The 16,659-nt window shown below is 47.7% G+C and overlaps 1 protein-coding gene across 4 annotated transcripts; it reads right to left on the bottom strand.

The window, feature by feature from the left end:
• Positions 1-347: 347 nt before the first annotated feature.
• CRAT (carnitine O-acetyltransferase) lies at positions 348-16,644 on the bottom strand. 4 transcript variants are annotated; one of them, XM_059865074.1, is made up of 15 exons: positions 16,289-16,644; positions 14,009-14,111; positions 12,629-12,892; positions 12,039-12,157; positions 9,916-9,969; positions 8,878-9,043; positions 8,144-8,318; positions 7,531-7,709; positions 6,428-6,528; positions 6,120-6,239; positions 5,510-5,632; positions 5,243-5,378; positions 4,728-4,790; positions 4,095-4,232; positions 348-3,558 (listed from the first exon to the last, which is right to left on the bottom strand). In XM_059865074.1, the coding sequence occupies exons 1-15, from the start codon at positions 16,627-16,629 to the stop codon at positions 3,343-3,345; spliced, it is 2,298 nt and encodes a 765-aa protein (XP_059721057.1). In that variant the 5' UTR covers positions 16,630-16,644; the 3' UTR covers positions 348-3,342. The 4 variants fall into 4 exon arrangements, with proteins under 4 accessions (XP_059721057.1, XP_059721061.1, XP_059721060.1 ...); XM_059865078.1 differs by having other exon boundaries at positions 14,009-14,100; positions 16,289-16,460; XM_059865077.1 differs by lacking the exon at positions 14,009-14,111 and having other exon boundaries at positions 16,289-16,445.
• Between the last annotated feature and the right edge of the window lie 15 nt (positions 16,645-16,659).

Here is a 16,659-nt window from a genome sequence, read left to right as displayed (position 1 = left end):
TCTTTGCAATACTTGATATACAGTAGAAATTCCTTAGTGATTCCATGGATTTTCTTAACTAAATGGTGCTGTGCAGGAAAAAGATTTGAGCTCTGCCTTATTATCCTACACTTGTATGAAATCTCCTGCCACTAGTTTTCTGAAATTGAATGTTTTCTTTGGAATATGTGGCTTTGCAAGCAGATGCTTTCTCTTCCTCCCCTGTACTCAAGGGGGCTGGATGGAGATATGACAATAAAAGGAAGGTGACAGAATGCTGTGGTTCAGTGTTCTTGCTATCCCCACACAAACAATGTCCCATTAAGGGCAGTTATGTAACTTCTGCAGTGTTTAAGGAGTTTTAAGCCTTTTTGTAGCATTTATCTGTTTATTGCGTCCCAGTTTATTCAACAAACATTTCCAAACTTTGCATGACATGGATCCCACTACCCAACAGTATGTAACACAGCTAACCAGCAAAACATGCAACACTACCAGGCTCTGTCAAAAATTGCACTCACCCCAACAGTTATCTGAATATTTTCAGTCTACGAATTTCTGAAATAATTTGTTCCAAATCAGTCAATTTTTCTGGAGCTTTAGTTTCTTCTACTTAATGTGCCTTTAAGACAATGGGCATCTCTTGATAAAACAATCAGAAACAGGGAGAACAGTATTCAGTAAGTCAACAGTGAAAAAATCTTGAAGATACTAACCAGAAGGACATCACATTTTAGAACTTGTACAATAAGAAAATACTTTTTAAAGGAAAAACCTTGTCATGATTTTAGTGTCCTTTCAAGCACTTTAAAAATCAAACTCATTCATCTGAATTTCAGCTCTGTGTTTCAATAAGGATGCATTAGGTGGTTTATGAATCTTGTATCTCTTTCAGTCAGCTCCCTGCAGCTGTACTCTGCTGAAGCTAGTGGGATGTCCAGATTTAGATCCAGAATAGATCAATCCAGTCTTCTGAGGTACAGTCTTCAGCAGAACATGCTTATGCTTAGTCTTTAACAGGCACTTTGCTTTGAGAGCCTTCCCCTTTGAGACAGAAGTGGAAAAGGGCCAGTCTCAAATACTTCAGTGGTGCTACTTCTGCTTGAAGGCATTGCAGACATGGAAAAATAATTCATCTCCTGGTAACAGAGGCTGATTCAGTATGGGGGGAGGATTACTTTGGCAAAAGGAATATTTTTTTCTTCCATGTAAAAGGCTCCATAAATCCTGATGTTATTCCAGTAAGGTTTGTTCTTGTCTGTAGTATTTACACAATCCCTTAGAGTTTGATAATACTGAGTATCCTCTTGCAGTTTTCAGTCTGATTGATACAGAGGAGTCACCAGAGCAGGGATTTCTGCTTGCAGGTCTGTAGTGCTCCTATTCATGTTTTTAGGCTGTCTCACTCCATTCAGGATTCTTCTAAAAGATCAACTAAATCCATGTAGATGATGTGAAAGTGGCAGTTCAATCAAGTTCAATACAATCACTGGCTGTGCAGGTGAGTTTCAATTAAATTTTCCTCTTTTAAGGATTGTTATTAGGTATAAGATAGAAGCTTTGAAATGACATCCTTTCAGGAAAAAAAAATGCCAAAGCATTGGCATGTATATTTTGAAAAGCAAATTAGAATTATTTTTTCTTCTTTTACTTTAAAAAGCTTTAGTGCAAATTTGTTCATGTATGTTCATCAAGGCACTTTGATCATGTCCCTTGCAATTATTTCCCTGTTAACAAAACAGGCCATCACACTCCTAATGCTTCTTGTTTATGGTGACATCCCAGCAGACACATCTTGAAGGGTGTGCAATTTAAATACAAAATTCCTACTGCAGAAAGAGCACTAGAATTCTTTATTACCATATGGTTTTACTACATAAAAGTGTAGTCAGGAGCTTGGGTTCTGACAGATGGGTTGGAAGTAGTTCCTATGCTACCATTGTATGTTAATGTTTATATATAATCTTTTACTGTCTCAAGTTTGTCAACTGAACATAAAAACAGTATCATATGAGATCATTCTCTCACAGAATAAAGCTGGCACAAACTGGAGTAGTATTTCAGTAAGAAATAACTCCCCAGAGTGGCAGAAAAGGTGCTGTGCAGGAACAGTGCAGAAAAAAACCTACAGCTTTCTTCCTGTTTTTCAAGATTTTCTGCCTTGTTACAGCAGCGTGAAAGAAGGGTTTCTGCAGCTGTTTTTCCTTTGCCCTTTAATAGATTTCAACTCTGTGGGCCAGGAATGGAAGTATGTGTTGGAGTTCTTGATCAGAAACATCCTTATTTGTCCATAGCTCAGGCATAATGTTGTGCACAAAAAGGCTGTTTCTGAAAGTAAGGTGTAAAACCACATTGGGTTAATTTGTGTGTCCTGAAGGATATCAGGCATGTGGCTTGTTAATAAAAAGTCAGCATCTTTTTCTTTTCCTCAGCTCCAAAGAAGGGTACAGTGGAGCAAGTGTCAAGCTAAATGCCTAGAAATTCCTTCTCATCTCTGCAGATGTGAAGGTACCTAAAGCCAAAGCTGGCAAAACTTACATGAGGAGAGTTTTGTAGAAGCTTTATGGGGAAAAAGCTTTAGACTGAGCAGGATGATCAGTGGTAGGACCATGGCAGGAAGCTTAATAAAAAGCCCAGAGCAAGAACAACAACAACAAAAAAACCCCGAAACAGTAAAAATCACCTTAGTATCAAGTCATGTCCTGTTGTTAAGAGGGTCAGTGTAAGACGAAGGAGATCCCAGTGTCTTGAACAAGGGGAAGGGAACATTCCTGTAGGGCCTCTACTGATTGGAGTGCCTGGGATAAGTAGTGCAGTGCACTCTAACAAGACTAGATCTGCTCTGGCTTAACTTCCTTCTCCCCTTGCTGAAGTTGGATGATGAGGCTTTGCTGGAGGAGTAGAAAAATCTTCAGTCAAGACTGGAAGATGCTCTTCAGAAGATGAAACCAGGAAAAAGACTTGGTCTTACAGTAGGTCTATCATACAATAAACGTTCCCTACTTTTCATGAACAAGAACTACCTTCCTCACCAAATGGATTTACATACTGGCAAGGACTGTGCTTTCTGTATTCCCTTACAGTAGTTTTCATAAAAATCATATTTGTGTCCTCTTTGAGGACAAGAAGGTGCACTTTGCATTGATGGGAGAGGCCCTCTCAGTTCTACTTTGGTTTGAGGCAGTGTTTCCTCTCACTACAGAGTCTGATGTCTGTGGGTGACTATTCTGTAAAATCTTGCTGAAAACAAATTGTAGATATCTTCTTAGGTTCCAGGACGAGCTGTTCTCTGAATTGTTTTCTGAGGAACTGGGAGCTTCAGTGCATCAGGGATACCCCATTTTAACTGGGGGGGTTTCCCTCTTACAGTTTGGATTTGGGAGCAGCCTGGAGCAAGATCCTCATGTCTAGCAGTGCTTTTTCAAGATAATGTGCCATGCGGGCTGCGTTTGTGTCAGCACAGCTATTGAAGGCTGAAATTGCAAAGTTGATGTGTTCCTCCATGGGATTGTAACACACTCCGTAGCCATCTGGAACCACGGGACCAAAACACATCACACAATCTGTCTTGGCTGGGACCTGTGGAGACAATGTGATTAAAACCTTCTGACCAGTCAGAGAAAAATGAAACCATCAAATGGAAACAGCTGTCAACAGAGGAAACTCATCTTATGCTCTAGAAGGGCCTTTGCTCACCATCACTTCCCACCATATGTGCTGGATCCTACCATTTAGCAGCAATGTGTTTTCCTCTGCATTTGCACAGGAGTGCTTCCTGCCTGAGTAAGCTTGTAGTAAGTCACAAGTAGAATTATTCAGTAAGAATCAGAGCAGAGCACTTAACACAAAGCTTTTCTGGCTGCTGACTTCATTGATATCACTTGGATTTAGACACCAAACACTCTTGGTGATCTTGGCTGTGGTTATGTTAGTGTTATACGTGTCTGTGAGGGACTGTGGCAGGTGTAAGATCAGATCTGTAGCTTTATAGGATTGACAGCCAGCTTAGAAATTTCTGACCCAATGTAGATGAGTTTCTAACAGAAAGGAACTGAAGAGAAACATGGAGAAGGAAGGCATGAAAAGGAACATCTTTTGGCTCAGATGAGTTGTACCTGGCTGGTTGAGAGATTGAAGTGCATTGCAACAGCATAGGCTGTGTCCATGAAGAGCTCAGGCATGCTCACCAGGTCCTCAATTGCCTGGAGCTTCAGCCCCAGGAGGTGCCGGTCTATGGCATTGCCCCGTATGGCCTGGGGGAAAGCAAGGATGGACAGATGAAAGCCAGGCCTGAGCAAAACTATTTCTTTGGGTTAAAGAAAAGAACACTTCTAAAAATTCTCTAAAGTTAGAAGGAAACTAGGTGTCGCTTTTAAGACCAATAATCTTGTTTGTAAGGACTGTGAAATTAAACACACCAGTAGAAACAACCTTACAGTTCCTGCCCATGGACTCCCTCTGGTGTAAGGGCTCCTTGTGCAACTTTGGTGTTTATCAGCAACAATGATGGTAAGAAATTAAGCTATTGTAATATTTGATTCTCTCCTTTAGGCCAGTCACAAGGGACACTTAACACACCAGCTAGAGAGGATTTAGTCTATGGCTTTAGAGCAATGTCAGATCAGACCTTTGCAACACTGATGGCCACACTGCTGTGTCAGAAGCAAAAGATGTTCAGGTCTTGTCTTTCCCCAGAGCTCTCAATTGCTGGGTAAACTCCCAAGCCTGTCTGTATAGAAGACACTCACCATGTCTGTGTATTCCCTGTGGGCCTGCGTGGCTCTCCTCAGCAGGTCTGCTTTCTCCTGGTCCTGAGAACACACAAATCTATTTAAGTTTTTCTGCAGAATGGAGAACCTCATTTTGGCTGTTCTCTAGGATGGAGGACATTTCTGCTTTGTGTGTCTGTATGAAACTCATTTATATTTACTAGATGTAATTTTTGCATCGTTTTGTTTGGCAGCATTACTTCAATCTGAATAGAGTTAATCCATCAGTAGCAGAACTTTGTTTGAGTAGCTGAACAGCCTTACAAAGGACTTTTTGGTGGGCTCAGAAACATCCACATGATGTTTCCCAAGCTTTCAGTACATAGGATAGAAAAGTCAAATCAAACCCCTGATGTGTAAAGATACTGCAAGCTGTGGTTTATCTCAATATAAGGAAGCCCTCCTTAGCTGAAACCAGATGACACGGGGTTAGCCACATAAACAGCTTTTCTCTTTTCTGGATTCCTCTTACTCCACTTCTTTGAGATCCTCACCGATTTGTCAGGGCTGTCCATGGATTGCACAAACTTGAGGGAGTCCACAGAGGTGGAGCGGATGGTGTCGGTGCGGCCCAGGCGGAACATCCGCAGTGACGCGCTCTCGTATGTGGCACAGGCGCGGCTGTACATCCTGGGACAGCGAGGAGAAAGCCACACAAGTGAGTCTGCCCTGGGAGAGCCTTGTCTGTGCCAGCTTTATCGAGCTCACATGTTTGAATCTGTCAGTGAGGAGGCTGAGGAATGACCTATGGGTGGTCTTACCTATAGTATGCCAGCTGCAAGGCCAGCTGAATAAAAGCATCAGGGCTTATCTTCTCTGACTTGGGGAAACCTTTCCCAAATTGATGAAAGACCATGACTTTGATATCCAGATCTTCAACCATTCTACAAGGAAAGAAAGAGGAACTGTTCCTTTGTTTGTTGCTCATTGTTGTAACACAGTGGAATAGATTTGCTTTCTCAAGGCTCAGAGGGAACAGGCCATCTGGATCTGACCTATGCAGGGACAGAGAGCTCCAGCACACATAGATCTCTTTGGGCAGCACCACAGAGGTAAGAATTTTTGGCCACTGCTGAAAATCTTCACCAGGTTAGATGGTCATGTGTGTGTTTATACTCCAGTATTCTTGGCTGGATACAGTAAAGCCTTGCTCTTTCTTGGCAAATGAGATGAATCAGTAATAACACTTTTCTAGCACCTCTGACCTTATTCCTGGCAGTGCTTTTCAGCTCAGCTCAATGCTGTTGAGCCCAGAAGTCACTGAGTAAACTCCCTGGCTGCAGTGGGGAAAGCCTCATTTAAACGACTGACAGGCTCCAAAGGGGGACAAGAATTACTCCCTCAGTCACCCACCCACTTCTCCATACTCACATGTTGAGGTTTTGCTTTGCGTTCTCTATGTCATTCTTGATTTCTGGGGTGATGTTAAACCGCAGCTTTTTGGGCATTGGCAGATGAACTGTAGGCGATTTGCCCGTCTCGGGTTTCTTCCTGCACAGAGAAATGATTCAGTTTGACCAGAGCTTTGGCATGAGGCTCAGCTAGGAATGCCACAGCCTGGATAGAAATGCACAGGAGACCTTCCCTAACACCTTGTGGCACTGGTCAGAGCCTGACAGACCCCTCACAGTGCCAATAAGGGATCTCCAGTGCTGAGGAAAAGCAGGGGCAGGGCTCACGTGAACTCCACGACGTGGTCCAGAAGAGCAACAATGGGTGGGCCTTCGGAGGGAGCGTGCTCATATACGAGACCACAGGAGCCATCTTCAGCAACAATGAACTGGGAGAGAAGCATGAGAGAGCAGTGTTGAAGACAGGCAGTGTGTAAGGCAGAAGATACCCAGAGAGACCTCAGTGTTTCCCTGTCTGTATCAGAGCCTGTCCTTGCACACTGAGAGGTCTCCTTTAGCAGCACAACAGTGGAATCCTCTCAGCAGGTGCAGAAGATCTGAGAGCACTGTTACAGTTCTGCAAAATTCCCTGGATAAGGGTGTGCCTGACATATTGATGTGCTCCGTGCTCTGGCCACACAGAGAGGTTCAGTGGTTCTGGTTTACTGAGATGCACCTACAGTACAGGAATAACATTGCCACATGTTGGCTTACCTTTACTTTTCAATCAGCTGGAACATCTAAACTTTATCCCCTTGGTGAAGAGTTCCAAACAGGAACAAAACAGCTGAAAACACTATGAAGAGTGTTTGGTCTGAGAAGAGTCCTCTAAAGCACCATTGCTACAATCTGCAAGCCAGGATATACCAACTAATGAAGGAAAAAGCTCCAAATGCAGCTGCTGTTGAAGGATCTTGACAAGACTGAATGGAGAAGAGATCAGAGGGATGCTGTGGGATGGCAGTGCATGTTTCAAAAAACGAAACAAAATGCCATTGGGCAGCTTCTGGCAGAACCAGGAAAAGTGACAAGCCTGGAGGAGATCCAAGGAACAGACCTCCCATTGTTTGGGCTGCCTCCGAGCAGATGAGGCATTGTTGACCGCAGGCAGAAAATTGATTTATAAGGAACACAAAGACCTGCTGCACTGAATAAACGTGGGCAGAAGCAGAAAAGAAACAAGTCCCTGAGGCAGCAACAAATGCTGGTGACTGCAGGGGGAACCACAGAATCTCACACCGTCACCACCACTCCTCATCTCCCTTGTTTTTCCACTCTCTTGACATGAGGACCTTTGCTGCAAAAGGGTCCTGGGATTTTTTTGACTTTTGTAATCTCAGGAAACACCTCCAGAGCCACCTCTTGAGTACTTTTAGAGCATCAGTTCTTACCTGCAGGGTTTTGTCGAACCATCGGTTGCCGCTGTTCAAGCGGCTGCCGCCGCCGTGCAGCATCTGCGCGGCCACGCGGCTCTTGTAGATGTCCTCAGACACCCGGGGCATGGGGGCGTCCAGGCACACGGTGCAGATGCTCTTCTCAATCGCACGCACAGACTCCTTGTTGGTCTTATCTGGGAGAGAGATGAACTGTGAGTAAGAGGGAGCTGTGTCATTGGAAGGAGGGACATTTGAAAGGGTGGGTTTGAAGGACGCAGTGTTGGGTTCCCACTGTACCTCAGTGAGGGTGAATTAAAATTGCAGCCAACTGGGTTGTTACAGGTGTGAATATGATGCATTCACCCTCCTTTTTTCAATTTTCTTACATCCTACCCATTTGCAAGGCAACAAACTCTGGGATTTCACTAAACTTCATACTTTGAATCTGTACTTCGCAACCCAAAAATTACAACAGATTGTAACGATTGCTTCTTTAAGGTGGAAAGCTCAGGTTATCTGTCCAAAACAAGCTTCCAAAAGAAAAAACTGAGCAGAGCACAGTGGGGAGGTTTGTTATTCAACGATCTGCAGTGTTTGTTAGCACATGTGTGTTAGGGGCTCTACAGACCTTTCAGAAGGTTGTTGTAGGCTTTTGCCCAGCTGTTTCGGTGGTTGGTGGTGAGGATCCCAATAGGTTCTTTGTTTGTTTGGAGGGAGGTGTTCCAAATCTTCTCCAGCTGAATGAAGAGCTGGTCAGCAGTAAGGGGAGATCCATCACTGTTGTAAACATCCAGCTCAAAGAACTGAAGGTGAGAAAAATGGACAAGGACAGAGACAGACAGTGAGAGAAGGTAATTGTCCAGCCCCAGAAACTGGCAACAGCTACTTTGAGAAGGTAAGGCCTGGCTGAAGAACTCAGCTTGCAAGACTTCTGAAGGATGCTCAGAATCCAGAGACTCAAGTCCAGCTTCCTTTGCAGGGCATAAATACAGTCCTGGTTTTATGAAGCCATGGTAAAAAGGACCTAGGAGGAATTCCTGTTTCTGAGACTAAGCTGCAGTGGGTGGGTTTGTTACCCAATTTTCACTTTCAGTTTCCAGTTGCAGACATGGCCTCTGGGCTTTGAGAGACAGGAATTACAGGGACAAGAAACAGAGGAAGACAGTATTTTTCTGCCTCTCGTCTGCTGCTTACACGTAGCAATTCCGCTGCTGGCCAAAGGGGATAAAGGGAGCAGGAACAAATCCCTGGTGAGAAAAACCTTGTGGGCAGAGACTTTGTTATTCCCTTTCCTCTGGATAACAGTTAGCAAAAGGGACACCTGCACCTCAACAAACCTTGAAAGCCCAGCAGTTGTCTTACCTGGAAGTTGTGAACGACTGTGATGTGTCTGGACTGCTTTTTGCCTTTGGCATAGTTGACAATGGAGTCGCGCTTGGGCCCGGGAATGCGGCAGGATGAGAGGATCTGGTAGTACTGGTTCATACAGAGGGGCTTCCCACCCATGTACTCCACTGGAAGGGTCTCACTGGACACACAGCAAGGTAAGGGGGAAGGAGAGGGGGAACAGATCAGTGTGAGCAGGCCTGTACTCCCCACACAGGTCACAGGCTCTGCCCTGCAGCTGCACTCCCTCCCTCCCTTCCTCTGGCAAAACCTAAAGGTATTGGTGGCATAAAAGAGGGTTGTCCTTCCCCATTCCTAGCAGCTTTCTTAGTACAGGCTACAGGAAAATGTCTGTCTGCTGGCCTTTCATTTGGGAAGGGAAAGAACACTGTTGTTTCTGTGACACCAGAGAATCAGGTCTCTGGACCTACTCCATGGCTTTAGCTCTGAGTGACAAGTGTCTGATGTGCTGATGTGATTCATGAACTAGGCAGGGGCTCAATCACTCACTCTGCAGTCATACTCCAACTCCCCTGAACTTTGTCTGACTATGGGTGTTGGTAAACATATTTTTGGACTTTAAATAAGGTGCGTCCAGCAGAGATTTGCTGGTGACCAAAAGGGGTAAGGGAGGAACAAATTTCTCTAGAGCTCATCCAATCTAGCTGGGAGGTGAGAAACACCAGGAACCCAATGTTAGAGACTCAAATTCCTGCTGCCTGAGCTGTAGCTTGTCCTGTGAGCAAACAGAAGTGCAAAGCTCTGTAAGACTGTCAGTTGTGCTCGCTCCCTCCAAGCGTGTTCCCGTGCCAATGAAAGCATTAAGGTAAACAAAGAACGTGAAGACAGAAGAGTAAGTTTGCTTTTTTCCACTGGAGGGGACTGGGGATTACAGTATCCCTTTCCAAATCTGTGCTGTCATATCTTGCCTTTCTATATAGGAGATTTATGGACAAGGCTCAGCCCCTCTGATGTTAAAGAAGGTGTGAGGTCTTAGGAGGGTCAGTAACTCACTTGTCAATCATGGTCTTGAAATCCAGGATACCCTCGATCAGCTTGGCAGCAAACCTGGAAAAATACCAAATGTAACAAGCTGAGATCAAGCACAGATGTGTCTGGGGCTGAGGGATGAGCTGAGAAGGATTAGCAGAGCTGTTCTCTGCTCCTCAGAAAGCTCAGCCTTTCTGCCAAGCCCCTGTTGTGCCCATCTCTGGTTCACTGACACAGCCACTCTGGGCTGTGATTTGAGATTGCTGGATAGTCCTACTGTGTGGCACTTTCTTTTTTTATGTGTCTTACTACACAGCCAAGGAACTCTGGACAGCTTTCAAAAAAGAAGGATTCAGTCATGCATTAATGACCCTCTAACAGCAGTGTTTGCTACTGATGTGTTACAATTTTACCACATCTGAGTTCTGATTCTCAGCATTAAAACAGCACCAAGGATTTCTGCCCTTCCCTGGCTAGGGGCCAACTTGGAGTGTCAAGCCAAGATGCAGCTGTTTTCTCCCTGCATCTAAGACACCACTGGTGACTGAGTTCCTACCCCACTGAATATCCTGCTGCTAACATAACTCTGGAGAACCTTCCTCTGGCATTGAGGGCTTGGAAACAAAGCAGACGTGCTGCATGAGGACACTGAAGTGTTGTGTTTACCAGGATCAACGTAAACAGTGCCAATGCCAGCTCCCAGCAGGGCTGTGACATGCCACATCAAGCTGCTTAGCTAGAAGTGACCTTCTCTTAGCTAGATTGGCCTTCTCTGACATGGGAGCTCCCCCCTGTCCCTGAAGGAAGGAGGCAGGAGGTCACTGGGACAGGAGGTTGTGCTATTGGCTGAGCGACGTGGTGTCAACATTTGGCATTTACAGGCAGTATCCTTTAGATTGGCTCAGCCTGCCCATCCCTAGGAAAGATCAAAGGACACAACTCCAAGAACCCAAGGGTTCTGTGAAATGAGACATTCTGCAAAGTAGTTTTCAATTTAAATTCCTCAGCCTTACTGTAAAACATGAGGGAAACATCAGTAAGAGTGTCTGTGTTCTTTTCTGGAGAATTAACAGCCTGGAAGCAGAGATTGGGCCCAAGGACATGGGAGAGGTTGGATGACTTGTTTTCAGCCAGCAGTTTTGCCAGGTTAAGGAGTAAAAAAACACCACTTTCCAAATTTGCCTTTTGCTTTTGGAAGCTTTAGTTTCAAGCTGCACTGTCAAACTTCTTTGTGCAGCCACAAACTACCCAAACACACAGGAGCCCACTGTCTATGCAGCTGCTGAATTCCACTGGTTAGGCACTTGCAGCTCTCCAGATTATTTAGAAAACTTAAGAGTGAATAATATGACAGGGAGCTTTCAAGATATTTGTGTACTCTTGCACTGCTGTGAGGCTAATCCTCTGCTCAGGTGTATCGAGGGGTGGGAGGGAGGATTTGTTCCCAGCCTTACTGATCTCCTAACTGGTACTTTTGATCTGTCAGGGCAGTGCTGACTGGTAACTGTGGCAAAGGTACCTGTGTAAAGGTCAGTGCTGAAGTTTTGCAGATGGATTCAACACACTGCTAGTGGTGGTTAAAAATTAAAGGGAGCCCACGAGGAAGAGAGGGCATGGCAGGGTCTGATTGCAAGGAAAAGCTTGGAGTGGTAAGGCTGGTCACTGTAGTTTCCCAAACCATGAATCACAATAGGGGACAGTCCCTGTCAGGCTCCCCCATCCCTATAAACTAGCAAACTCCAGAGGCATTCTGGGTGATCTCCTTTACATGCTGGGCTACTTTTTATGCCTCCTTTAACTGCACACACAATCACAGTGCCTCCAGTACATCCTCACAATGTCTTCAGCCAGTGATGGGACCATTTTGCAGTGAAGATCTGTGCTTGAGCAAAGACCTAAATGTAGTTTCTTAGTCCCTGTTTAATACCTGAACCACTAGACTCTTTGGTTTTCTCCCCTGATGAAATATTTAGTCTGGTGCAACCAGGAGTTTTCTTACAGCCTGGCAGCCTTGCCCTTACAGCAAAGACAGCTCAGACCTGGGGACCACATTACTCATTCCCAATATGCCTTAATACCCTCATCTCTGTTGAGCACAAAAAGCTCATCCCACCTATAACCTGAGGGAAGGTAGAAAAAGATTTTACCTGAGCTGACCTTGTCGATCCAGAAAATCCTGCTTAGGTAAAACCACACCTGGGCTGGAGTGGACCACAACTGGCAAGCGATATTCCAGGTAAGCTGTCTTCAGCCACCAGTCTGAGAGCTGGGATGAAAAAAGAAAACATGCAGGGAGCTTCTGCTGCTGTCCAACCCAATTCTGGCTGATGGGTCTCAGCATCCTGCCCCCAGTTCTGTCCCACACTTTGCAAACAAAGGGGTTTGTACTATGCAGGTTGAAGGGGAGGGGAGGATTTGAGCAAGGCATGGGTGTCTTTTGGTGCAGGCCTTGAGCAGACGGTTTCATTCAACTTCTTGAGGCAGCTGTGTGATGCTGACAGGTTCAAGCCTTCAGCAGCCAGAGGCAGGGCCAGTGACTCCCTGTTCTGCCATAATCTCTCTGCTCACCCAAGTCCTGGTGAGGAGTTTGCAAAGCTTGGGGAGATCGGCAGCACTCTTGTCAGGAAGGTGACGCCATTAAAACGCAGGTACCAGTGGATGCAGCCAGGACAAGGAAGGGATGCACATCAGCCCTCCACCCTCCCTAACCAGAGCTGGGGCCAGAGCCCTGACCTACCCAGTTCTCTGTTTTCCTGGCTCTTCTCTCCAGGCCTTTCTGCAGCCTCTCGCCGACGCCTCCCGGCTTGCGGAACTCAGCCACCAGCTGCTGCGTGTGGCTCAGCTCCTCGGGGCTGATGATGGGCTGCAGGGCCAGCAGGTACCGGTCCAGTGTCTGCTGCAGTGGTGGCACAGGCAGGTGGGGCAGCGCTTCCTGGTGGAGCTGGAATCTGCCCGTGATCTTGTTTAGAGGCATCTGCTTCAGCAGGCCACAGGGCCTGGCCTGCAAAGCACAGAGCAAATGTCGAGACAGAACTTCCCCCGAGGTAGCAAAGAACCTGGATCTAGGAGTCTCCATCCCAGCCTCTCTGTGGGCACATGGGTGTCCCAGCCTGGGAGCAGAGCATGGCTGTGTGCTGGAGAGGGTGCAGGACATCCAGGAAAGCTGTGAAAGAGAAACTCCATCTCCAAGATACCTATTCTCAACTCCTCAGAGAAAATGCTGCCGGGATAATGACACATCTCCCACTCTGTGGACACCTTCCAGCTGAGAGTATCCATGTGATGGACAAAGTCAAACCCTTCCATCCCATGGTAAGTGGGAAGAAAGTTGTGAAAAAAATAATCATCTTTTGTACTATCAGAAACTTTCATTATTTCTTACAAAAGTAAAAGGCGAAAAAGCAGAACCCCTGTGCCAAACCAAACTACCCTTTTGGCTTTGAGGAGGCAAATTTAGCTAAGTTTGGGGTAGGATTAAAATGCTTCTTCTCTGTCTATTCAGGAAATTGTGGGTGATGCCAAAAGGCTCCTGTGATCCAATTGGGTCATGTGGGGAAAAAAGCACCAACCACTTTCCTGGCTGGAAAAACATAACAGAACAAACCCAAGTCCTCACCAGGAAATCAACTCACCAGTTTTCCCCAAAAAGAGTAACAACATCCTTTTGGATGAGCAGGGTTGCACATTCTTCAGCTTGAAGATGTTTCAATAGTACTCTCAATGTTTCCAGTTCCCTCTGCACCTCCCTCTCCCATGGATCTACTGAATCAAACACTCCTGCAGGACTCTGGACTTTGCATTGTCAGTGTACTGAGAATGCAAAGCCACTGAGAACACTCCCTTTGACTTCCAAAACAGTGAGAAAATAGCTGTCCCCACACCTTCTCCCAGCAGTTAAGCACAGAGAAAAAAGAGCTAATCTACAAGGTGACAAAGGCCCCCAGAAACTGCCCTGGTTTTGGGCAGCTGGGTCTTTGTGGGACCTAAGAAGAGCTGTGAGATTGAGGTTTGGAGAAGGAATGAGAAAAACAGGAGGAAGAATTACTGAAGCATAAAAGAAGAGTGGGACCAGGAGGAAAAGAAAGGTGTTGGTCACAGCAGCTTGGGCATACTGTACCTTCTCTGCTTGCTTCTGCTTCCTATTCATGGCCCGTAGGACAGAAAAGACCGTAAAGCTCTCCCTCAGCCTGTGTGGGTCTCCTCTTCCACCTGACAATGTGATGCCCGTGCAGGGCGTCACCTCATTAGCCAACTGCCACATGACTGCTGCGACCAGAGGGCTCCAGGGCTGGCGCAGCCCCAGCAGGGGACAGGAATTATCAGATCACTGGATTGCGACAAGTGCCCTGAAGGTGCCCCTCTGGACAGCTGATCAATACCTGGCTAGCGCCTCTCTCTGACCAAGCTCTGGCCTCCAGCTAGGGCAGAAGTGGGGATGTTGTTCCTTCAGCCTTTGCCTGGACCATGAAACTACTGTGGCTGGTGGGACAGGTATTTGGACATAGAGCAGGAGAGACCCCAGTTTATGTCCTGGAGGTGGCACCATGGGCAGTACGCTAACTGCCCTCATTCCCCACGCATGTGTGGTCATTATTGCAAGCTGAGACTTTGGGGAGTTCTGGGTTGTCAACTCTTAAAAAAACCAAAAAAACAACCAAAAAGTATCTCCACAGCAGGGCAATGAGATTGCCATGCAGTCACAAGGAATATCAGCCCCTCCTTTGCATGTCTAATGAACTGAGGGGCAGAAAGCACAGTCTGCATAGCTTGAATAGAGTATGATGATCCCAAACAAACAGCTGCAGATTTTCCATGGGGTAACAATGAAAATCCCAAAACAAACCCATGGAATCCACTGTATGTTAAAATGTGGAATGCATTTGTTATCTTCCCTCTTTTCTGTCCCCTCCCTGTTTGGCTGGGGTTAAACTCAGGATTTGGTGGGAGAAGGAACAGTGATCAGAGCCGAGGGGGCAGCTGGCAGCAAACAGAAGGAACAGCCCAATCCTCCCCACAAGCAGCAGGAAAACGAACACTAGTGGAGCAGGGTGTGCAGACTGGACCAGCCTATGGGCTGGCATTGCTGCTGAGCCACCTTCCAACACAGCAAAGAACCTCTTCCAGAGCCTGCAAAGCTGGTGGGAAAGGAAATCCACCTGCTGAGGGGCAGAAGGAATTTCCTAGCTGATTCTTAGCACAGCCACAGAATTGAGTACCAGGATGTCTGAGGTTTGTCTTTTATTTTTAAATAATAATCTGGAGTGCCCCTTAAGCCCAGAGACAACTGGGTGCCCTGCCTGGTCCCTCAGTAACTGTGAGTGGATCCACACTGAGGCTGCTGTTCTGCTGCTCTGTCTCCTCCTGTCAGGACCAGAAAGAGACTGCAAAGAGCAGCTCCCAAGCCTGGCAGGGGTCTGACAGCTCTGCCCTGTGTGCAGCAGGATGGGCACGTTGGGCACCACAGATGCCATCTGCCTGGGCTTCCCTGGCTCCTCCCTGGAGCAGTCCAGCAGCCACCTTCCTGCTGTCCAGCCCCAACTGGACATCCCAGTACAAGACAAGGCACTGGTGGAGAGGGTCCAGAGGAGGACATAAAGATAATTAAGGGACTAGAGTATCTCTCTTATGAGGAGAGTGAGAGACTGTATGAGTTCATACTGTTTAATCTGAAGAAGAGGAGGCTGACAGGGAATCTCAACAATCCATATAAATATCATCAAAGTGGGCGTCAAGAGGGTGGTGCCAGACTCTCTTCAGTGGTGCACAGTGACAAGAGAGGAAGCAATGGCCATAAACTAAAACACAAGAAGTCTGCCCTCAACACGAGGAATAACTTTTTTACATTGAGGATGGCAGAGTACTGTGCCCTAGTGCCTGCCCAGGGATGGTGTGGAGTCTCTCTCTCTCTCTGGAGACGTTCCAAACCCTCCTGGACACGTTCCTGTGTCACCTGCCCCAGGTGACCCTGCGTTGGCGGGGGGGTTGGACCGGGTGATCTCCAGAGATCCATCCCTTCCAACCCTGACAATTCTGGGACTGTCATCTCCGTCCCGGACAGCTTCACCGTGCACGCTGCCGCCAGGCACGGGAAGAAACCAGCGGGCCTGGGGGGGACTGACTGCGGCAGGGTCCCTGTTCCGCTCCCGGGGGAGATGGCACCGAACGCACCCGCCCGCACGGCCCTGACCGGGGCCCCGGGCTGGTGCACTGGGCCGGACCCGACAGCGGCACCGCCGGGAGCGACAGTCTGCGCTGCCCCGGCTAAAGGCCCTGCACGGCCCCGGGCTCGCCGCCCGCCCACTCTGTCCGCTGCCCGATGCAGCGACCCTCGACCGCCACCTCGCGCCCCGTCTCCGGCCGGTCCTGGCGGAGCCGCCCCTCCCGGTGTCGCTCTTACCGCAGCCCTGGCCACCAAGGCGAGCATGGCCCCGCACGCCGGGCCCCGGGCCCGCCGCAAGGACACCCCGGCCGCCGCCGCTCCACCGCCCCGGGGCGGGGCCGCTCCGACGCCATCTTGGAGTGGGGCGAATCCCGCCTTGCCATCTTTGGGAAAGGCAGAGTGATGCTTTGAGCGGAAGGAGCGCCGCGGCCGGTGGCGGAGCCGTGCTGCGAACTCACTCTCCGCTGCCTTCTCCGGGAGATGGTGAGGAGGGTCCTGTCTCTCGCCCCTCCGCTGCCCTCCGCGCACACCCGTCCCTCCCCGGTGTGGGTAGGGAGGGCCGCGCCCTGCACAAACATGGCGGCGTGAGCACCACGGTGGCCGGCAGG

This window comes from Haemorhous mexicanus, chromosome 21, assembly GCF_027477595.1.
Source record: "Haemorhous mexicanus isolate bHaeMex1 chromosome 21, bHaeMex1.pri, whole genome shotgun sequence".
In the NCBI taxonomy this organism is placed as follows: Eukaryota; Metazoa; Chordata; class Aves; order Passeriformes; family Fringillidae; genus Haemorhous; species Haemorhous mexicanus.
This window is presented reverse-complemented; position numbering and strand designations above follow the sequence as displayed.